Consider the following 26,167-nt stretch of genomic DNA (forward strand, 5'->3'; position numbering starts at 1 on the left):
ACTGTTACACTGATCTGCTCATGGGTTGAATGGAAGGAAGGAAATATCAGATGGAAGATATTTCCACTGGTGTAAATGAGCATTCATCATAATCAGTGATTGCAGAGATAAACCTTTAGAACAATGGATTATGAAGGCGGGATTTCCTAGCTACAGCATAACCTACAATTGTGGTTGAAGAAACAGTCGTAGGTCTATGAGACGAAAATATGACTTGCGCTGCTTTAGTCCATGTTGTATTTCTGTGACACTAAATGTGCGGCCAAAGTTAGACAAAGCCGAAAATGCGCGTCTTTGAAACTCTTCGATTGGGTCTATTTTGGTTTGCGGATATGCAGGCCAGATTTCGGAATCATAAACCATTTGAGGTTTGTCCCTTGGACTGAAATTCTATTAGTTTATTGGTAAGAGAATAGAATGGTTCCAAAACATGACACTTAAAGGAATTGACTGTCATGTCCAAGTCCAACTTAACTTATGTTCTGAGGAGGTCATTTTGGAAGTTATTTGATTATTTGACGCGAGTTCTTTGCACATATATTGTTACATCTGCAAAAAGATACAGAATATTTTGTTTGAGGCCACTTATATATATAAGAAACAGCAAGGCTCCCAGGCATAGAGCACTGCTGGACTCCTTCTCTATGGCAAATTTATGAAAAGCTTTATTAAAATCTAATAGGATCAGGTCCATTCTGTTGTTTTCTACGTCATTTACAAACAAAATAAGCTAGTTACTTAACAGGATACTATATGCTTCAAGGTTTTCCAAGTAAAGGATATAGACATATAATTAGTTACACTCGTTCCATGTAAGTTGGTTTAATTGACTTGAATTAAAGCGAGATATACAGTAAATGAAATGTATCTTTTACATATATAAATTAACCATATATGAATTAGTTAAAGTAATCTGGTTATGTTTATTAATATTTCTAGAATGACTGGTAATTTACCGTTGACTCCACAAGAATCATCTTCTGCATTCTCACGTCGGTGCCTCTCTAGTTGAACACGAACTGGATCAAGATGTGCCGGTAACGCTGACCTTTTGTAAATTACGTGACGATGCTGACCTTCGGGTGTCAAGGGACTACTTTCAAGTGGCTCTATGAAGTATTCGCCGTTTTTGGTATGTATAAAACCTTGCTGAAATGACAATAAAAGCCGCAACTGTAGAAAGACACAACGCAAAGGAAAGCTAGCTTTCTAACGCCATTAACTACACGTGTGCAGTCCATAATCAGTAAAAAGTTGATCATAAACTAAATGATATCATTTATGAGGGCACATCATTTAATTTTCTTTTGATCACTAACTAATTAGTGCCCAAAGCATCTCTTACATTAATTTTTGTTTTATCAGATTTTTATTGGCAATATGTATATATCATCCACCCAGTTTTATTAGAAGATAATATGTGCATGCAGAAAATTCTCTGTTTTAATTAAATCGCACTTGTACTGGAATGCAATTCATTTAGGAAAGATAAAAATCTGAAAACTGCATTTCTAAGTGCACACTTCCTCTACGACGACATTAATGATTTGCGGCCCTGCAGTCCTAGTGACGTTTCTCATAAAAATAATGCAATTTTGCATTAAGAAAGCGATCTTATCTTTGGCAATAACATGCAAAGGAATTATTTCGTATTTCTGCTCATTGTACTTTAAGTTAGATTATTATCATAATTTTAACCTTTAGCATGCTAGATAAATTGTCGTCTGCTGAAAATGTGTCTCGCTAAATTGTCAAGTTATTCATTTGCTCCAAAATTGGAAGAACATTTCAGGCGAAGAAAACTTGGACCTATCAGACCGATTTATCGCGTCTGATCTGTTCCAAGCTGTTTGCAATGGCAGTTAATTCGCTGCAGTAAGTGTTAAAGGTCTTCTAACGGATGTCGACTAACGGTTAATACCTGATCCTTGCTGACCATTCAAGCGAAGTAAATATATCTTTTTCTTTCTATTGTTTTCTTGTCAGGTACTAATGTGTAGTTTTCGTATAACAAACACTTTATGCTGTTTTAGGGAAGCTCCTTCACACGATGACAGGCATCGTAGTTTTCGAATGATAAAGTGTGACTGTGAGTTTGTCCTGGACAAGCATATTTCGAATTAAGACGTGATAATAACATTACGAAAAACTTTGATAATAATTTTGCTTTAATATTTTGATAGTTGTTACAGCTGTTAGGCAAACAGAAGGCGAAAAACGCAGATTGATAAAAAGAAAACGGATTTTATGCTGTCATGACACATTCAGGTTGCGACACCTTTTGATGACGTTTATTGCATACTATTTTTAGACCTGCCAATTTCTACAGATTTATGTTTATTTCAGTTTTTTTTTGTTTCTAGTTTACGACTCTTCTCCATATATTGTTACAAAAAATTGTGATATTTTTGGTGTATGTCAATAAATCTTTCGCTGCGGTTGAGATGCAATTTGATATCTTTGCAAGATATCTAGGGATAAGAGGATTTGATTTCTGTTATCATATTGTCATCCAGTTTAAAATCATTGTAAAAAAAAAACAAGCATAAAGGAGTCAGTGTATTCTACGTACGTTATAAACAGGTACTATGATAATAGATTGCTTAAGATTCAAGACATCTTTCATATGGTTGCCCTCTTGAAGGCTTCTGTTGGGCAAGGTTGTCTTCAGATCATCGCATGCTTTAAACTGTGTGTTGTGATTTGAAATAATGATTCTCAATCTAACTATTCAACGTGCGCCATTTTTGTAGAAGTAACAAAAGGTCAACACACCATTAGCTTACGATAAAGTAACATTCAATTTGGTGAATCCATAGAAATACAAGAGTCATGAGAGGTAAAGCCATCCTTTTTTCTAACTGTAAACAACAAATATACTTTTACGAGTAATATTTTTCCAAATTTTAAGCTGATTAATATTCAGCATTAAAATGTTCCAATTAATATTCTTTTTAAAACATAGGGCTTTATTTTATTGTTATGGAAAAAAGCATCGGACAAAATAGTTCAAGGAGTGATAGAGTTCAAACGAAATAATATTAAAAATATTAATTCTGAATCATATTTAATCTCATTTTAAGATCCTGTAATAAGTAAGACAGTGTAGTTTGTTTAATTTTCAGTGGAAATCTAAACATATTGAACAGAAATACCAATTCGACCGTTTTTCCAGGAAATTACACTCGTTTTAGATTGACAATCATTTTATACCGAGCATAAAATAATTCCTTAATATACCAGTAATACGAACTTTTCAGACTTTTCCACCAAGTGAAACGCAAGCTGCTATTTTAAACGCTTTGATTCGTTCACGGACTTGTCTTAATTTCATATTCTTTAAGAGATTCTGACTCAACAATACTACAGTTAAAATTCTAAACCAATGAAGAGAATATAATGAAACAATATCCTTCATAATACCTGTGATATTATAAACATCTGGCAATAAAGTTATTTCGTTTATTTATAATTCATGAAGATCTGCAAGTATCTCATAAACATTCTGCTGTAATTTGGAACTCGTCAAGGTTAATCCTACCCTGGTGTACCTGTGTCATGAGAAGCTCTGCAGTTGTTTTTTTTTAATTAAGTCATTCACAAGTTTTGAAAATGCTAAATATTGGATTTTCTAGAAAAAAAAGTAGAAATAAAAAGCAATTCACACTGAAATTACGAAAAATATAAGTTTTCTCATGCATCTTAATGATATGGGCTAATCGGTAAGATATGAGTATTTATGATTCCAACTGTTTAATCTGATATTACGTTTTATTAGTAATTACTTTCATGATATCCTACCTACAGATATTAATTGAGCAGATATCAATAATCATAAACTTAAATATCACAGCTGCTCAATACAAGTCTGTACTAAGAATCAGTAAATGATTTATTTCAATTAATGTTTTAAGTTCCTTGCTTTTAGGGATTTAAGTGCATGCAATTACTTAAATGACACTGCACTTTTATTTTCTTTGATCGAGATTCAAATATTTTTTATAGATAGTTAATCAATCTTTTGAATTATTTAAAAACTTGATAATTAAACACTTGTTTTTGTATGTCCTGTTTCCTGTTTTATTACATAACCATTTTCAAACGTAGTTATATAAGTTCGTAACACGTAAACTCATTTGGCAATATGCTGAAAAAAAAGAGGCGCATCAGTTTTTTTATGAAAGTAAAATTTAATTAGCAGTGACAATATTGGTCAAATATAGCAAAGACAATACATTTGGCATGACAGTTTATTTTTTAAATACTCTGTCAGCCATATGTATAGCAAATGTCATTTTTGAATTCGGTCAGACTCTATCTAATCCAAACAGAAGGGTTAAACTATTCTTTAGGAAGACCTTTGAAATAAAGAAAGCAACCAAGCAAAATAACAAAACAGCCAGTTCCGTGTGTTTAAGTGATGGAACTTGCAACACCACGCAACGCCACAAAACACCGGTTTAAGTTGTGTTTTGAACTTAACGGAGTTTATGCTCCTTAACAATTTAAGGACGTTTATCGCTGTTGTTGTAAAGATCAATAAAATCTTGTAACTTTAGAACATTTACTTTGTGTTCCAAAACAGATGCATTTTGAATAGAAAAAAAAAGTAAAAAAAAAACAAACAATTGTTAAGTGTTTCCATAACGAATAATCTGTCAGTAACTAAGTTTTAAAGCCATCTTAAGAAATATAGCAATATCTTTTCGATATCTTAAACAGTCCTCTTTTCTTGTAGTACGATCTGGAGGTCAGTGCCTTTAAACAAACCATCTATGCTTAAATTAACAATTAATGTAATGAGTACACCAACCTCCTTGTAATGATATAAATTTGTGAAGATGACAGATTCAGCGGAGCCTTATTTCTGATCATAAGGTTTTGTGATGTATGAGGCTCACACACGCATTTTTATGTAGACAATGAGTACAGTTTATGTCAATGTAAATTCCTTAGCTTTCACAAAAAACTAATTTTATTCAAAGCACGCTTTGACTCTGTTATAGCTGTAGGTTTACTTGCTTATTATAACTTCTATGTCAAAACTTTATATAAATTGAAGTATATTTTGCATCTGTCTTTATTACAAATATCATATTTAATTGGAAGCTGAAACACACACAGAAAAACCTGTATATCTTTTTTCTATAAAATGTAATACGTTCACATATTGCTGATGCAATAATTAGGTTACTTTTAGGTGTTCTCACTTCGAGGAAAATACAATTCTTTTCTCATATACTAAATTCAGAAATTTCAACTTTGAAACTAAGCATGCGTTGCTTTATTATCTCATTACAAAACAATTTCTGCTATATTCTTGAATAAAATCTTGAATTTATCAAACTGTAAAATAAAAATACTTTGCAAACCTTTGTGCTGTTAAGTCTGCAAGTGACCTTTCCCTATGCAATGTAGTGAAAATTGATATTTTCAACAACAATCCATGAACATAGGGTGCCATGCATTCATCTTGTACATCAAGGACCTTTCTAATTAATTGTCTTTTATTTCTCAGTAAATTTTAAAAATGATAAATCTTTGCGAAATTTCTTTTACATTAATCTTTATTTATATTAAAATTTCTTTTACTTCTATTTTTTGAACTGGTCTTCAACTAAATTTCATATACGTTTGGAATGATATTCAAATATGCACCCTTTAGTGTCTGTCAAATGTTCTGTTTGAAATTATATATTATTCCAATAGAATAAGTAAGTACATGATAAGAAATACCAGATTATATGAATGTCTTTTTGAATACACAGTCAGGAAAATGTCATATAGAGTATACATCTCACACAACAATCGAGTATCCCTTAACAGGACATTTACCTATTTCGTAATAATCTGCTACAAATTTTGGAAAAATATTAAAACCACGAATGTCCAAATCTACCAGCTAATTAGTTGTCAGAACTGCAAACAGGTCGTGTAATTACTCTGATATTAAATGTTACATGCGTTTTGCTTAGAATACAGGTGATCTTTGATACGTTAAATTATCGCACGACAGCCCTTGGGAACAACGACGAATCTTTCAAACGATGTATAATGCATGTGGAATAGGCAATGAGTAAACTGATATCAAGTCTAAACACGAAACAAAACCAATAAACATAATCTGTAATTATATTTAAAAAAAAAAAACAGTTGTTTTATCACCTACTGTAAAGGCAATCGTCCTGACAGTGTGTCAGCGGTTCAGCGTATTATAGTGCCGTTCCCCATACAGCAATATACCCTTGGTAGCTCATGGATATTATAACACCTCATTTGACCGTTCCAGGCTATCAGTTTATCTTTCAGTAGAGAGAAATCAAACCCATTGTTCGAAATCAACTTTCTCAAGTGTTGATAGATGAATGAATAACTGAACGCTTGTCTGCTCATTGATAAGGTAAAAAAATTCCTTTATTTTGTTTTGCAAGACAAAACTTAGACAGAACAGACAGAAACGTAACTAATTATGCAATTGTTAAACGACCACAGTTCATCATTATCATGTTATTTTACAGTTCGAAAGATGCTAATTCTTCTGTTTATTCACGGAAAGTAATCTTGGCCTCGCGTGACTACAGTAATATCTCTAGCTTGTCATTTTCTATGCCAGTCATACCATTTGATTTTGACCGTCATATTTTGTGAGTATAATCATTGTATCGTCATACCAACCATCGTGTCTCTATCTCCATCGATTAAACATTTATATAATACTGACTGTTCAGACATTCCTTAAAGAAACACTAACTGCTATTACAGAGACCGGTTTAGTCAGAGATTTGATTCCTTTCATATGCCTTGAGAGATAGTTTCTGTCTCAACAATATTGCAGATAGATCATTAATCTGATATGGAGAATAAAATGAAAGCGTATTTTCCTTCATTCATGTGGTATTGTAAACAGCTGACGATTTAGTTAGTTCGTTTCTCTGTAACTCGCAAAAAGCTTCTAGAATATGTGATAATAATTTGGAACTCGTTAGGGTTAAACTTCGTCTCACTTGGGCATATATGTGTCTTGGGGAGCACAGCTGACGATAATTTGGTTAGTTCGTTTGTCTATAATTCATGGTAAGCTTGTACCATCTGCTATTATTTTGAACACGTTAGAATATACACATGACCTGCGAAGCTTTGTTTAAATAATGAGAATGCATTAGTTATTGAGGATAAGTTAGCTGCCGTGTTCGTTATTACTACAAATGTACTCATTTGACTTGTCATTTGATATGAATATAAAACTGATTTCATGAATCCCACTGCAAAAGTAAATCGTTTTTTTTTTATGTTTTCTCAATGCTTTAGGCTAATAAGAAAGATATAAGCACTAATGACTTGCGCTCCTAACTTAAATATTACGCGATGCTAGTAATTACTTTCTGTCATGATTTCAATTCATATTATACTTCTTACAGACACTGTTTGAGCATGAACATTCTATCAAGGTAAAGTTTAATTATTACAGCCGTTCGTTTGAACATTTAAAGATAAAAATGTAATAAGTGTAAATACTCCATTGTATCATTAACGTTTAAACTTCTTTGGATGTGTTTAGATATGCTAAAAGATGCTTTGAAACTGAAATTAAAACATTAATTTCTATTCGTTTGGTATTGTTACATACAGAAATAAAATAGTTATAAATTAATGTAAATGCATTTGATAATTGTCTCATTTAAGTAGCGCTAACTGTTGGAAAAGTTTCAATGGATTTCATAATTCAAATATTACGACACGCAATAACTTTTTAACTGAAAACGCTTATAAAGGTTGATATAATAATATCTAAACCCTTGCAACATTTAAACAACTTCTGTATTTTATTGTAAACGTCTCCCGTACAATTATAAAGTTTGAAAAGAAAATTAATCTTAACATATTTTAAATCTATGAAGCTGTGTCAGAAAAAGCAAAATATATTATCAACAATTTGCTTTTAGAAAGTTCCTCAATAACATTACCTGTCTATAGATGAGGTGAAACATACTCGTTTTGTATACTGCATGTGTGGCAATATGCATCAGTTCAATAAATAATTTACGGAAAATGTTAACAAGTCAGTAATAAGCTATTTCAAGATACTGCATTTATTACGCAGTTTATACATACAAAGTTTCATTAAACTACATCTTAAGTAATCATGTATCTTATAATATATACAAAACAAAAAACGATTCCCGTGCTCGATATATTGAACCTTTTGACTTAATGCACATCCATACCTGACTATTACTAAAAGCTAGAACCGGCCGCTCAATCCGGAGGTTTTGCGTTCGAGCCTTTCTTTGTAAAAGACCGCACCTTCTCAAGTTACCATATTTAATAACTAGCAATGCTTTGACAAGATGCAAACTCGAGGCAGATTCAAATGAGGTTTCAGCTTTTATCATAATCGTGCTAAACAAACTAGTAATATAAACCAAAATTCAACCATTTATCTAACTGTTACTGCTGGATATCATCAGTATGCAATTAGATAATATAGTGTTTAACAGTCGCATAGTTATATTCACTTTTAAATTAGTCAAATTTTCATTGAAATTGATTCATGAAGTATCATATTGACCTGTATTCTTTAGAAGAAATCAAAGGCCTGAATGGCCTGAGTCGGCTAATGATTGATGTACTGACAGTATAGTCTACCAGTTTCAGTTTGTTTTTAGTTTTTTTCTTAAAATTTCATAACACAGCTCGATATTTACCCAAAATATTATATCCGGATACGATTACACTTTTCTCCAGTTTGAACAATATATTTTACAAATTGTGATGATACGAAGACATTTAGCAGCAATTGGCAGTATCTGACATTGAAGTTTACGGTTAAATTACCTCTTATTTAAATCTTTTCATAAAAAAAGTTATTTCGTTTAGTGAAAGCAGCCAAACATAGACGATCTACTTTCGATTTCAAAAACTACAAGAAAATACAATTTAATGTTTCGCCGATTTGTTTATTTCTCGAAAAATAAGAATTAAAATCATTTTTAATATCAATAGTAACTAAACAAACCAGTAAGAGCTTCTTCTTCCGATAATTTATCCGTTTACTGACTGCAAAATTCAACCCACGCAAAGTTTATAGAAATCATACGATGCGTGTTTACGTTCAATGTGGGAGAATTAAGGCTGATCGGCTATGTTACCTAACGCATCCAGACGATTCAGATTTTGTTTTTAAAAAAGCATTGTGTGCGTTTCTGTAATTTTATATACGTTTTTATACGCTTAGAAATTATTAGACATGCGTATTTGCATTATTTCTATACGTAATTTACGCTAATACGCATCTTATCTGGAGCCCTGTGGAACTATTTTTTGTCTTTCGCTGAATGTTACCCAAGCTTTGTAAGCCTGCGCAATTCTTAAAATGCACATTTATGCTTAATGAGTTACATTCGAGAATTGCACAATTATAAGTCATAAATATGACAGATTACATCGTATATTGGTCATAGCAAAGGGAATTGACACAACTTAACTTCATTCATGCAGTGAACTGTTTGAAGTTTGAGAAATCTAATGGAACTACATCCCTTCACTGTGTTATTTGGTCCATTTAGAGAATCGTTGGATAGCAAGGACTCGTCAAAAGGCTTTCAGCCTTTAGCCGACTCAAAAAAAAAACAACTGTGACGACTGACAAAATTTAAAATGTTTATTGGATAAACAAAACGATTATAGTTGTAATATGGTCATCAATTTGAAACATCTTGATAAACATATGTAAAAAATAAAACATCAAAGTTGCCATATGACCTATCATGTGTCGGTGCGACGCTAAATCCAACAAAAAACAAAAAAAAAAACATCATCCTATGCGTCATATTATCGGAAACGTAGGTTACCCTTGCTTTTCGGATCAGTTTCCTATGATAATGATTAATAAAGAATGGCTGTGTTAGGTCATCGGGCTCTATGTCTCGGACTGAAGTTAAAACAAACCTATCATGCATAAATTCACATAAGGACCCAACAATTAATTTAACTTGAATAACAATTACCAAAAGCTGGAACTCCATGTAAAAATGTTGATTTGTAAAGATGATAGATTCATTTCAGATATACCTCTGATAATACGGCATGTGATTAACGAGGTCCAAACTTGCCATAAAATGTTTAATAATTTATGTAAATGTAAATTCCATATTAATTAGGTATAACAAATGCTAATTTTATTCACTGTTCAGATTAAACCGACTTTCTTACCAAACTAATTTAACTGTATCCAGGTTACAGTTGAACCTGCCTTTGTAGTCACCTGTGTTAAGCAGTCACCTTCCATAAGCAGCCGGTTTGTGTTGCTCTGCATAACACATGTTTGGCAGTACGTTACATGTTGTCCCTTTTTTTTTTGCTAAAACTCTGACATAAATGAAAGACTTTCCGTTTTCGTAAGGGAAACTTGTGAGCGTTGAGCTATATATATATATATATATATATATATATATATATATATATATATATATATATATATATATACGTCCAAAGAATGCTTAGCATATTTACGTAATTACACGAAAATCTAAAGGTGCTGATCGCGTGCGTTGAAAGCTTGGTGTTTTTAATCTTGCCAATGATTATGTTTTATTTTTTCTGCAACAATGCTTTTATTATACCAAATACTTTGTTGTACATGTACGTTCTTCATTGTCTCGGTAACATATACATTACTTTTATCAAACATAACTCACTTTGTTTTCTCTGCAACATACGCTTTAATTTTATCAAATATTATGTTCTTAATTTTCTGAGCAACACAAGCTTTAGTTTTATCGAATATTCTTATCTTTAATTTGTCTACAACATATGATGTATGCATCTGCAAAGATAACATTAACTGGCAATGGATCATAATATAATGAATATTATAGACCTTGTTTCCATGCTCTATTTATCGTTAATATGCATGAAGGACGAGTCAAATTTATTTCTGGTTTACCATACACACGTTTGCACAATTCGGTTGAAAATCTGTAAAATAGGAAATTGATATCAGATTCTGATTCCGTAAAATATGTCTGTTATAAAAACCGACATAGTTCATTTATAATACCAATATGACGTCATAAATTCTGAAACTAAAAATAGCATATGAAAGATAACAGCAACCCGTCGGTCGCTGATGAAAAACTATAGCAGTTTGTTCTAGATGACGAATTTTGGAAACTGAAAGTTCGATAAATGAAAAGTTATATGTATAACTTAAACTACGTCTGGCAACATTTTGCATGTAGAACATTGTATGACTTACAAAATAATATATAATGTTCGTATTTCAAAACAGAAAAAACAGAGGATTTACAATAAAAGCACGGTGTCTGAATGAAAACTCAAGACTCTTAACACTGTACTCACGGAACCATCTATTTGTGTTCAGGTACATTAACTATTGGCATTGTTTGCAATATGACACGTAAGCCAATATACATACAGTTTAAGTTATCTTCCTGTCAGGAGGTATGTAGTTTTAGCATTCATGAAACACTATAACTCGTGTATTTGTTCTCCAATAATAAAACATAAATAACTCTTATAGTGCTAATATTGGCGAGAAGGCGATGTGCCAAAATAGAAGTTTAATACTAATAAATTTAGCATCGATATTAAATACGTCAAAAATACATGCAGTAATCGTAGAGAATGTGTTATAAATAATTCTAACATGGCTCAGTTTGATTGCAAGTTAAACAAAGAAGAAAATCAAGCTCTGTATATTCTGCGATAAAGGGCATGCTATCTCCTACGTAGTTCTTAGTATCCCCTACGTAAGAGTAAGTATTTCCTATGTAGGTCATAGTATCTACGTAGGACATAGTATCTACTGTGTAGGACTTATTTAATAATATCTCCTACGTAGGAGTTAGTATCTTCTACGATGGACTTAGTATCTCCGTAGGACATAGAATATCCTATGTAGGACTTAATATCTCCTACGTAGGAGTTAGTATCTCCTACGTGGGACATAGTATCTCCAACATAACCGTACGTAAGACAAATTTAAATCTCTCTGCTGGTACCAGGACGCTGCCATACTTTTATTATACTTCATATGACACATTATGAATTCCAAAACCATTGTTTCTCCCAAGCGTGGCGACTATAATCTTGTCTTGTTGGTGCAATCGTTGTTATTGCCAAGTAAGCGATTATGTCTCTTCCATCAATAATTACAAAATTGTATCAATATTTCCAAGAAAATCACAAATCAATACTAAAGCAGCGGAAATGCATTTGGAAATTACCCATGCATACTTGTAAATCGTCTCTGCAGTTAGAAAATCTAGGATCTGTTTAAATCAGGGGATGTGCTTCATTATACATCTGGTGGTTAAGATGGATTTTAATATGAATTCTGTATCAGCAGTTAGATCATCTAGAATCTGTTTATATCCGGAAATGTTCTCTAATATTGTAATGCAATATCTATCTGTGATAAAGACGCGTGTTATTATGCACTTCTCCAGTGCGCTACATTTAATAATTTCCTGGTCGTTTCTGGTCTAATTTGAAAATTACTTCCTTGCTTTTGCATCTGTAAAGAAACCCATGTGTTCCCTTGATCATTATTGTAAGAAGCATTTTATTGGACGGACAGCTTGATAGTAAATCACAGTTTTCCACTTCCTTATTCATAAACGATCACCTATGATTAGATCGAAACAAATGAAATGCAGATGGCATCGTCCTTAACTAGACATCTAGAGCAAGGTTGTAACTTGAAAGTAAAATTCCAGTACTCAGCAATAGATGTTTTATGTTTTACAAATTTCCCTTCATAGGTAAGCTTATCAGCGAGTGTTTATACTTATATACTAAGATAATTATCTATGTTAAGGTGTACTAAGTATACTTTGGCTCAAAGGTCTCCTTTGGCTACGTCTTCATTTTAAATGAAGGTGCACTTGCAAAACTAGAAGTGAACTCCAATTTTGCAGATGCATCTCCATTCAAAACAAGGCTGCATTTGTACCAAAATATAGCCTTACATATGACCGATAACATAATATGACATTTAGACATAAAACAATCATGATATATTCAACACAGTTATTTTTTCAATGTCTTTTAGTTTTGATCTTTTGAGGTTGTTAGTCAAAGCACAATATTTTGAAATAGTACTGAATTCTACTAATAATATATCTTCCAAAGATGAGTATCAAATTAAGTCAAATTGTTAGGAATATTCTACTCGTGTTTTAAACTGCAATACACTTTAATTCAATTGGCATTACTGGAATGATCCTTACAGTGATAAAATTTACCAGACAGCCTGTCACTTAATAGAACAATTACTCAGAAAATTACTAAGATATCGTTCAATGAGATTCACATTTTACATCAAATAAACATTATATAAACTGTAAAAAAGCAATACAATAGTAGTGTGCTTTTGCCGTTAGCTTGCTCTTTAGTCTTATATTCAGACAAATACCCCAATGAAACAATTTGGCTAACATTTCCTGTTTTAAATATGAAGATCACATAAAACGGTTCACTTGTTCAGAGTGCATGTCGGATATATCAGTCCGCATATCAATTCGTATTCTTTCCACTCTTGTTGATCATCTCTAACACCGTACATAGAGTATACTATCACAATTCTTTTTGTTCGCTAGAATTACACGTTTTAATACATTTAATGTTTCACCTTTCAGTGACACAATGTTTTTCAGGAGGAAGAATATCATGTGTGAAATGTTATAGCAACTTAATACTTTTTTCCATTGTTATCTTCAGTGTATGAACGGTATATTGGTCGGGTTAGGAATTTCACTACAGAGTTTGTGTAACGTCACACAAAAACAAGGCATCAATGCATTTGAGAACATGCATTTCTTTTATCTAATCTGCTGACATAGCAATTTTTTACACATCCCTTTTTAAAAAAATATGTCATGCTTGGAATTAAAGGTTCTTAGTCAATAAATACTTTAAAATATATCACATCAAAGAAAGGAATTTCAAAGTGAACCCAAACTGCATTTTTACAGTCATTTATCAGGTAGAAAAAGGTGCGTTTTTATATCATTGCACACTTGGCATAGATTGAGTTCCGTTTAGTTGGTAGTGATAAAAATTTCTTAAGTACGAACTCAATTCTACTATATCTCACTAAAGAGTGTGAATAATGGCTCCATGAATTCGGCACAAGGTTTCAGTTTGGATAATCTTTCGGACTACAGATAAGTATGACCGTTTCGGGAGCAATATTAATGTTCTCAGTAACGGCTTTAAACAAATTCAAAAAGGATTACACTGATTTAGGTTTAAATCGGGATGGGGTTTCCATCGATATTATATTATTTTAAGTGCTGAATGCAATGCATATACTGTGCTCTAATCGATAACATTAGAGGTAGTTTAATGATTCTGGTGCATACTTACTTCAAATTTGTGCAAGACACACTGACAAGAATTTTGAAAGAGGTTATTTTGTGGTTTCCGTTAAAACAGGTGTTTTATGTCATTATGACATACAAAATTAGTCTAGACTAGTGCATATAACCTTGGTAAGTCCATGTACCTAATTTAAAAAAATAAGAATACAGCTGTTGCGGCTGATCTCATTTCTCTTTTACTGAGATGTATAATAATATCATGATTTCTTTTAACATTTCACGCACACTTCAGTTGTTAAATAAGATGGTAAAACGTCATGCACCAAGAGCAAAAGTACAGTATTTTAGACTTAATTGCATGCACTTTTCATTTTATTATCTCTGACTAATAAGGAACATGTTAAATAGAAGTAGGCTTGGACCCAATCTGTCTTACAAAATTTGTAATCATTGCTTATTATGACCGATTACTATTTACTTACACGTATTTAAAACAAAAGGCAATGTTTCATTGACTTCAATATTCTTGAATGCTTCTTATGGCTATATCAAAGTAAATTTCAAAGAAGTGCAATTACTGTTGAAAACTTTGAATATTTGTAATAAAATGGATTTGTTAGTACACAAAAAAGTGCAAATTTAAATATAAGTCACACCTATAAGACAATTTCTGCACTTTGAGTGTGAATATGAAGACATGATTAATACAAAATGTACCAAATCTGACACGACTGTTATGACTGCCCCATATGTTTATTGTTGTGATTTAAGGACTAATGTATGGCTGTCTTATATATTTATCCCTGGCGTTTACTATTTTGATATGAATAAAAACAGCGAGCAAAATCACAGAATAATCGTTCATCTTAAATATTTTAATGAATAATTAAATATTAGGGAAACGCTCTTATGTGACGTATCAGTCCGATTAAAGACTCGATAGTTCAGTGCCTTTGAAAGATAACAGGATTACGACTGTCATTCGTTGCGCTCCTTTTCATAAATTCGTGAATAGCCGCCTTTACAAAATCATGACCTCGGACTGTGCACACTGAACAAATTCGTTTAGGGTCAATATGACATTGATCTCTCATCTGTATGACACTGCAATGATAGGTTTGATATCTTACATAGTTGGCCCAAGACAAAATCACTGCCTATTAGTAAATAAAACATCTGTTTAAACACTAAATTTCTTCTAATTATGAATCTGTAACTAATTAAAGGTTACCAAAAAGATCAAAGGGTCATCCCCATAAATAAATTTTCCTCATCTGTAATCATGACAGATTCAGCGAGGCATCCCTAAAGATAATAAAACATTATGATATACGAGGTCCTCCCACGACAGACTGTGTAAATAATATGCATTCTTGTCCGTTTGTAAACTTTTTATATCATTTAAGAATTTAATTAATGTAATTCGTATGTATCTGTCAGGTATTTGTTTTCGGCCTTCAGCAAGACAGAATAAACAGAAACTCCACAGGTCACCCAACACGACAAAAAAGGAAAAGGCTGCAGGCTCGGTTTGACTGTGCATTTTCATGGGCGGCAGTGGAAATGCATGATGCCATCCACGCCCTCTGCCCCAGGTTGTGCAAAACTCAACATTTGACCATGTTACAAGAACCAAAGTAAAATTCAAAGTAATCAGTAGATACGTTCATATAGCCATTCAATGATACACAGAACATTTCCATGCGTATGGCATCGGCTCAAGCGGAACACTATTACAGCAAAACTGAATGGACTCAATGAACCCAAAGGACCAAAAAAATAAAAATAAACATTGACCCAAAACAATTGGATATAATGTGATATAAATCAGATGAAGGCAATTTTACTGAAGACACAGGAGCCAAGGAAATAATTTGTTTCAAACATGACAAATACAATTTTGTAAAAGTGCCTTTGTTTTATTTTCAGAATAATATTCGTGTCTCTATAAACGTCGATAAGATATTATAATAATGAGTATTGCAATCTTTTCTAGTGCACATACATGATCAATACTAAGGCAACCGAAATATATTTGGAAATATAGCACCAATAATTCAGAAAATCCGTTTTTGATTTTGTACGGTTTATCGTCGGAGCGACATAAACATAGGTCGCATGGCGACTTTCCAATTTTTGATGGTGGAGGAAGATGCCAAGTGCCCCTCCGTGAATTATCATCAGGGGCAAGCGCCTGGGTAGAACCACCGCTGGACTGCTTCCTCACCTGAGAAATTAAACGCCCCAAGTTAGGCTCGAACCCACACCGGTGAGGGGCAAGTGATTTGAATCCAGCGACCTAAACTTGATAAAGGCTATATAATACAGTCACCATTACTCCGATTACATGATAATTATATGTTTACTTTGTGTGTTATATAAAGAATATACGTGTATTATTTGTACATCTAGATCTTCCACAAGCCAGTATAATGTCTTTTTCATTTACAGCCAAGAAAACAACAACTCTAGGTGTTCATTTACACTGTTCAGCCTGATTTTATATACATCTTTGAAACCTAATTTCAGCCTACCAGAAGTCAAAATCATAATGACTCTTAATTATTAATACAGTAAAAAATCTAAATTGCTTTAGCACGGAAAGGACGATCGAGCTTATCGGAAACTGTTGTTAATTTTTTTTATTATTGATCTTTTCGCTGAAAAATGTGATAATATACATCTCTGCTCAGTGTTAAAGAATTTGATTATATTTACATCCCTAAATTGTAAGCTCATAAAATATGTGTTCATCATATGTTTGACTCAACATTGCAAATTCCTCAAAATTAATATCGCATTAAATTTAAAAGTACGGTCATTTTCATCTTCTGTTGACCAATCACGATAACGCATACTTTTAGAAATACTTGAGCGTGGTACTTCAAGCATTACCGTAAGCCAACACATCATCTGTAGATGAAATTCAAAACTAAGGTGTTTTCTACTTGTTATTAAATGAATAGAAATGGATTGCATTTGAAGTGTAATTTAGGTTCTGATTCCAAACAAATATTATACCTAAATATTATACAGGCAGAACATATGTTTAAGGAGTCTCTATTACTGAAGGAATGATCAGAATCCGACTAAATAGAAACTAATAAAGGTAATAAAATCATAACTTTTAATACTAGTATTTTGTAATAATCGCTCCACCTTATGATTTCAAATTCAGTTTCATTCGTCTGTTTTCTTTTATTTGAAATATCTAAAATATTCTATGATCAAACTAATATTAGATCATTTCAAACCATATCTGATATGTGACGTTAATTGGTTCATATCAATAAATGGTTCTAATTCTTTATTTCTATCGGTTTTTCTGCAATTAAATATGCTTTCTATGTACTATATTATTATTGAACGTTACTGTCAATAATCTAGCCTTTTAAATATCATAGTCATGGAAAATTTATGACTGATCGTTTGTCTTTCATTTCATAACCTTGTTGTTTCTTGTTAATATGAGCCGTGCCATGAGAAAACCAACATAGTGTATTTGCGACCGGCATGGATCCAGACCAGCCTGCACATCTGCGCAGTCTGGTCAGGATCCCTGCTGTTCGCTTTCAAAGCCTATTATAATTAGAGAAACTGTTAGCGAACAGCATGGATCCTGACCAGATTGCGCGGATGCGCAGGCTGGTCTGGATCCGTGCTGGTCGCAATTGCACTATGTTGGTTTTCTCATGGCACGGCTCATATTAGAAATAAAACAATCTGATTTATCAATATTTGTAATTCTAGATTATCAATTAGGAAACATGATTCCCTGAATGAATTCTAGAAGGCTTAAGGTAATCAATAATTCAATTGCAATAGAGTTTGTGAAAGAATATTAAAATGCCTCAAAATGTAATGTAATTTACGGTATCAAGAATCATAAAGAACTACAATTCTGTCATTCCTGATATTAGTCGCAATATCAAATATTTTGTTCCCAAAATGTATGACCATTCAGCTATAGCCTATATCTAAAAATACAAATGTATCTCTCAACAGTTACAGAAACCTTTGAAAATTAGTATGTGACTAGCGTATTTGTATTTATAACTGAAATAAAATACAGATTCGACCAACGAATTTTCTGAAAATCTATAGTTCCAGTCCAATTCATCTGAAGAATTTTGGAGAAAAAGGAATGCATAATAAAAGAATGAGTCTAGTCATGGCAATAAATTGAAACTGCGCTAAACATCACAGACACTCCACAATGAATAGCAAACTGAGGTCCACAGACACATTCATCTGCACAAGACAGCCTGCGCCTTGCTGAGAAAATCACTTAGATAATTAATAAGATGTCGTCGATTTCACATTTATGTAATTACCATTGCAAAATTCGAAGAATAATTCATATCGTCTGCAGTAGAATATCTTAATAACACTGTTACAGATCTCATAAATATGCAGTAGTTCGAGAGATGGGAAACTGCGCGACATTCAGAGTGCAATATTTCTCTGCGAAGAAAGAAAACGAGTTTTAAATATCAGTTTGCGACAGTGTATAAATTGTTCTTTATGCGTATAAGAAGAAAGAAACCGCATATCATCTTTCTAATCTTCAATTTTCTTGTTAATTATATATATGTTTAAATATTCAATCATACTGTCAAGTTTTATTATTTCTTTTTGTTCGTTATAATTACACATATAAACTTTTTTAAGTTTCACCTTTCAATCACATAACATTTTATGAGGAAGTGAATCATGCGTTGAATGTTATAGTGACACATATACTTTTTCCATTGTATAAACTGTGTTTTTGTCGGACCCGGAATGTCATTACTGTAAAAACACTCAAAAGTTTAGTTCCACCACACAATAGCAGAGTATTATTACATTTGAAAATAATGCAGTGTTAACCATTACCCTTACCCTGCTAAGTATCTAAAATGGACTGGTCCATCATTCAATTATTACCACTTATTATTCAAAGGGATGTTCACTGAAAATTTACTGACTGAATAGCGAACAGTGCATCCGTGCAGGCTGATCTTGGTCTGCACTGGTCACAAAGGCAAAACAAATTGCCGCCAGCAGACTAAAGGTTAAATTGTTTTGATAATCTGCTGACAATGCACTTTGCCACACCCTATCAAAATTCTAATGTCTGTCTTACACTGACATTTATTACCAGTCTTTATTATTACATTTTCATTCAAAACGGTATTTGATATCATATAAATAAACAGAAGTTGAACCAAAATGCATTTTACAACCATTTCAATGACAAAAACTGTGATTGAAATGCTTTGGCAAGCTTTCGTTTTTGTATATGACGTACGACAAGACATTTCTATAGAATATTTGATATCAAGTGTGGGCAGTTTTATTCAAATGATTTCACGACTATAACAGAACACTTTAAATCAAATTGACAACATAGTTATTTTTAAATGCATTTGTATAATTATATCATTTGTCAAAAGCCATTTAATTTTAAAAAACAATATTTGTACAGTGCAATGAATCTGCATCCAACTATTATGTATGAATAGTAATGGTTAACAATCAGACATAATGACATATGTTTGAACAACCGGTTGTATCTTTTGAACATGGTTTGAACTGTTTACGCGTGTTAAATGCAATGCCCATAGCATAAGTATTAACTAATGGTTATACTTTTTGTTTATATTAACTGCTCTCTGGAAGTATTGCTTCTAAATACAAGACAGACTAAACCTATATTTAAAGAGTTTATTTTTGAGAATTAGGGAGTTCATTATACCATAAAAATTTGGTTATCGTGTGAAAAAAATAAAGCATAATACAGATTAACCGGTGGATTTTATTTTACTTTGAATGAGAAGACACAGTCATTACTGGTACCAGATTGTGTCATAATTTCGTAAAATATTTTACCTACAACTGACTGGATACAATAAAATGGTATAACGTGATAAATATACATTATATGGTATAGCCCATTATTATACACCTCACCTCACTAAAAAGTAACAGATTAACGTTGAACATACAAAAACATCATTTGACGTTCTCAGGTGACAGTGACATAATATAGTGTCACTGGTCCCGGGTATAACGTCGGTGTCATACAGCAAAGGTAGCGTGTGTCTGGCCATAATAGCACATTTAGTTTCATAGTCGCTCTAGATGCGCCGTTATTGTCAAGCCATGTATTAACCCGTAAAAAATGCTTGTAGTGTACACTATTCTGACCGAGAGTGAATAAGAGAACTTGATTAATGATATATCAATATTTTTGAGGCAATATAATCGGAGCCATTCATTTCCACCGTTGTTGTTTACTGTTAATATATGAATGAAAAGCTATGTACTTAAATAGCTTTAATGATTAACTGTGTGGCCGAATTAAAGTGTTTTCCTTCTAAGTTTCGATGCTTCACTAAAAACTTAGGATACACCTTTGTCATACTTCAATTCTGTGTATTAACTAATCATAAATAATCGTTTTTCAGAGCTGTAACCTCAAACAACATACAATGAACAATTGTCCCTTCAGGTCAGTACGACATTTATCTCTCGTCGATATGCAATGTCATAAGTAATACTGTTCGTCATTGTCCTTCCAAAATCAACTGACGATCATTTATAAAGGAGTAATTTCATTTTGTAAGTTTATGTTTTTGATACATGCAAAATACTTGATAACAGTTTACTGCAATTTCTTTGTCTGTTACAAAATGACCAATCTTTCAAGGAAAAAAAAACTACATTTTGTACGTTCTTGTTCTGTCCAAAACTCCGCAATCAAAACTTAAGATGTTAATATTTTATAACTATTATGTTCTGTTCACTTCAGAAAAAAATGCGTAAGAATATGTACTTTAATTCTGAAATTGCACTGTAGCAACGCAACTTAAATATTTCATATGAAGCTATATAGCTTCGTAAAACGCTGGCCACAAAAACAAAAACACAAAAGCAAAACCCTTTCGCAGGTAATCTATCTTGGTCACTGACCACGTGCTTTAAACACATGCTTCTGTTGTATTTATCAGATAATAACTTATTAATTTTCCCTGGTTTATAAACATATGTATCCGTACAGATAACAAACATATGTATTTGCGAAGATAACAAAATAAACAAAGGTAAGTAGCAATATTTTATAGATAATAAATATGAGAAACCTAGTTTTAATAGTCTAGTTGGCTTCTCCCTTTGTTTTGTGAATGAGATCAATTGGCATTGAGTCAAACGCATTTAAACTTTACTTGATTTCATTCGAATTCACAAAATGATGTATGTTAATCTTCTGCACTTACATATAAATAAGTTTTAAATAATAATAATTTTTTAAAGTATATAAAATATTAACTATTGCTGAAGCAACCGTGACGTATGAAAACCAGTGAAAAGGACTGGTCCGAAATCAGGCTGTTTGAGAGCATAGCTTTTTCAGTATAACTCAAATATGGTTTTGTTTCACAGGTAATGCCCACGTGAATTCTCTATTACGTGGAACTTTTTAAACATGAACTTCAAAACATTTAACGTTTCTATTTGTTTTTTTTTTTTTTTTTTTTTTTTTTTTTTTTTTTTTTTGGTTTAACGTCGCAACTGCACAATATTAGGTAATGTGGCGACTTTCCAGTTTAGCTTTGATGGCGGAGGAAAACCCATCGTTGGTTTTACCAAGGTGCCTGCCCATGATGGAATAATGGACGGGGAGACACCTGGGTAGAATCAATGACATTCCGTAAGCCAGCTGGATAGCTTCCTCACATGACGAATTCAACGCCTCGAGTGTTGCCCGAACCCACATCGATGAGGGGCAAGTGATTTGAAGTCAGTGATCTTAACCGCTCAACCACGGACCCCGCCTCCCCCTTCCCCCCCCCCCCCCCCCCCCCCCCCCCCCCCACCCCCACAACCTCCCCATTTTTGACATCTTATAACTACAATTATTGCAGGCGTTAAATCAGTGCCAAAAATGTCGACATAATCCACTGACTTAGATAAGTATCATGGAATTACAGATAATGCTTTAAAACAACAGGTATTTTGTCTACTTAGCTTAGCACATAATCCGTGAAATAATCTTAGATAATTAACTCACGGCAAAACGTATCACAACAGCACCGTTCAAGCTGAGCATACATCATTGAACTATACAGATTGGCATTTTCTAGGGTATAGCAATGACATATGCATAATCAGATAAAAACAGATCCTGACAAAGAAAAATGCATTCCTGGTGTCTACGTTGATATCCATCTACATCCGACAATCACGATAAAGTAAGTGAACAGAAAAACAGCCTTAATATAATATAGCATTCTCTTACAAATGCAGTGCTTTGTTTTGTTATGATGATGTAACAAACGAGTTCTATAATACGTAGACACTCTTATTGTAAGAATCAACTACCCGCATCGGGATGGACATTTTCCCCGACGAACATCATACGGAGTCTGTATGATAACAACTTACCCGTTTTTTCATAATTTTAAAGAAATTTATGCGTTACAAAAACAGCTGTTGCTATTTCAATAAAGGTCCCAATTTTTAAATAATACAGCAGAAATTAAATCCGTGTTGTTTTCTTTGTTGAATATATGACTGTCTGTGACAACAAATATTTACTTGGTCTTGCGTACACCGTATACTATGGGGATGTAGTTTATAAAATTAGGTATTTATTTGTATTAAATATTTGCAAGATATGTTAGAAAATTTATTAAAAGGAGGATACAATGCAAAAATCGTCAGCAAAATGTATGTTTGGCACTTTGTGTTTGGTACATGAACTTGTTTGTTTGGTACTTCACACCTCTAGAGTTGGTTGCTACGTTTTCTTATTTTACTCAAGCGTTGATGATTTTCTGCTGCATCTTACGCATAACGGACGGAAGGGTTAGATTTATGTCTAGCAACTTGCCTAGTTGCACCCCTAAATGTTTCGATATACATGCGTATGGTGTGGGGGAGGGAAGGGTTTAGGGAAGGGTTCTTTGTACAATCTGGTTTTCTGTTACACATGTTACATTTCATTTCAGCGGGTATTAATTTACGCGTTCAAACGTTCCGGCTCCAACTACAAAGGTTACTGACTGTTAAGGTTCCAAAGCGGTAACCCTATTTTCAGTTTGCATTTTGTCTGTACCATTTAATATGTTATATATGTTTTCGAAGCTAGTACCATCTTTTTCTCACACCATTCGCCTTTTAATATACGCACACCCGATTTATTCAAACCCGCATTTTTTTTATATTTCACACGAATGAACTATACACTGTTTATATACTTGAAGCACTCCGCCTTCTATATCTTCCCGCTTCGGTTTCTGAATGGCGAGGAGCTAGCTGTGTTGACTGTGCTACCGGAAGTCTGATCTTAACTTCATTTGTTGTTTTAGGGGAAGGTTAAATCCGTGCCGTTTTCTTTGTTAAATATATGACTGTATGCGACAACAGATATTTAATTGGAAAATAAACAATTATTTAGCAGATTTTAACCCTTAATTATAGATTCTAACAAGGCATTCTGAAAGACCGCTAAATCCCCCGCCACTGCTATGGATAGTGAAAGGGTAAAACCTTTGATTTTAGCTGTGACCTTGACCTTGAACTGACATGGCTGACTCATGAATTCTGCACAACGTCTTGATAAGGTGATCATTTGACCAAAGTTTCATGAAAATCCTTCAAGGGGTTTAGGAGATACAGAGCTGAAACCTTTGACCTTCAGTTGTGACCTTGACCTTGAGTTGACGTGGCTGACTCATGAGTTGTTGATGAGGTGATCATTTGACCCAAGTTTGATGAAACTCCTTCAAGGGGTTAAGGAGATACAGAGTGGACACCAAATGGAAGGCTCAAACCTTCGACCCTTAGTTGTGACCTTGACCTTGAGCTGGCATGGTTGACTCATAATTTCTGCACATCGTTCTGATGAGGTAATCATTTGACCCAAGTTTTATAAAATTCCTTCAAGGGGTTTAGGAGATATAGAGCGGACACGAAATGGAAGGCTCAAACCTTTGACCTTCAGTTGTGACCTTGACCTTGAGCCGACATGGCTGTCTAATAAGGTCTGCACATCGTCTTGATGAGGTGATCGTTTGACCCAAGTTTGATGAAAATCCTTCAAGGGGTTTAGGAGATATAGAGCGGACACAAAATGGAAGGTTCAAACCTTTGATCCTAAATTGTGACCTTGACCTTGACCTTGAGCCGGCATGACTGACTCATGAGTTCTGCACATTGTCTTGATGAGGTGATCATTTGACCCAAGTTTTATAAAATTCCTTCAAGGGGTTTAAGAGATATAGAGCGGACACAAAATGGAAGGCTCAAACCTTTGACCTTGAGTTGTGACCTTGACCTTGACCCGGCATGGCTGACTCATGGGTTCTGCACATCGTCTTGATAAGGTGATCATTTGACCCAAGTTTTATAAAATTCCTTCAAGGGGTTTAGGAGATATAGAGCGGACACAAAATGGCAGGCTCAAACCTTTGACCTCGAGTTGTGACCTTAACCTTGAACCGACAAGGCTGACTCATGGGTTCTGCACATCGTCTTGATGAGGTGATCATTTGACCCCAGTTTCATGAAAATCCTTCGAGAGGTTTAGGAGATATGGACCGGACACGATTTTGTTACGGACGGAAGGACGGACGGACGGACGGACAGAAGGACGGACGGAAGAACGGACGCAGACCATTCCTGTAATCCCTCCGCCACGGCGGTGGATTAATAAACATCAGTTTTAACATCTGTTAGAATAACACCAGAGGAACAAAACAGTCAGTCATGTATTGAAGTAAACTGGAAATGACTGCTGAAAAGCCATCATCCAAGTAATAATGCAACAATGATTATCTTTATCTAAGAGGGTGCTGACCGCGTGCTTTGAAAACACGCTTCTGTTGTTTTTATCAGATAATATGAAATTTATTTCCCTTGATCTATAAACATGTTTTGTGAAGATTATATACAGACAAAGGTACTTAGCATTATATCCAATATATAGTAATCGTTTGTTTTCAAGAGGTTTCATGACCGATGAGTCAAAATAACGTGTACATGGTTTACCACTGATATTGCATTTGGCATATTTTCGTTTATATTAAATGAACGCTTCAAACAAGTTTAGCTTCATGTTATAAATGTATGTAAATCAGTAAGTAATTCTTTTATTACATTTAAATTTGCATTTAGCCACATCATACAATATTACACTATACGCTATATTACCGGGTATATCTACAATTTGCACTGCACGAAAACTTATTTATGTTCTGATAAAAGGCAACAAATAACACACGAAATTAAAGAAATACGTTAAATGCTGCAATATTACTTGATCTAATTTGGCGTTTAGTTAAACAAAGAAAGAACACAACAGTGCACACAACGGCTGACGTGCCGACAGTGAGAGAACATTATGACGTCAACTGATATTTAAAACATCACGTTACAATGTAAATATATGCAATACCTTCTTGTGGTTAATCGTCTAATTCTCCTCGGACTATCGTTCATATATATACTTGGACATTTCATTCAACGAAGAACATTTCTAAGAATGCCTCGCAAAATTCGTTATGTCGTTTTAATATTCAACTACACAGAGGTTCTCAGTCAGAAGATGCAAAACTGGAGATAAAGATTTAGGAAAACTAGTTGCAGCTTTACCCACTATTGTTATGCTATAACAGACCATAGAAACGAACACATTTGATGTTTCATTTGATAATGTTTTACTAGAATACTACTTTCTGTTTCGTTCGTTGTGTTCTTTTGTACATAATTAAATGTAATACGTTTTTTTGGCGACGCAATGCATTCATAAAAAAAACTGTCTGATCACCTAATCTGTT

At 33.4% G+C, this 26,167-nt stretch overlaps 1 protein-coding gene across 1 annotated transcript in view; it reads right to left on the bottom strand.

Annotated features, from left to right (window-relative positions):
* Positions 1–26,167, bottom strand: part of LOC123566712 (A disintegrin and metalloproteinase with thrombospondin motifs 7-like) — a 158,737-nt gene that overhangs the window by 44,828 nt on the left and 87,742 nt on the right. The window contains exon 3 of the mRNA XM_053549086.1: positions 957–1,149. Within this exon, the coding sequence (XP_053405061.1) occupies positions 957–1,149 (193 nt within the window). The remainder of the gene's footprint in view (positions 1–956; positions 1,150–26,167) is intronic.

Source organism: Mercenaria mercenaria, chromosome 8 (genome assembly GCF_021730395.1).
Source record: "Mercenaria mercenaria strain notata chromosome 8, MADL_Memer_1, whole genome shotgun sequence".
Taxonomy (NCBI): domain Eukaryota; kingdom Metazoa; phylum Mollusca; class Bivalvia; order Venerida; family Veneridae; genus Mercenaria; species Mercenaria mercenaria.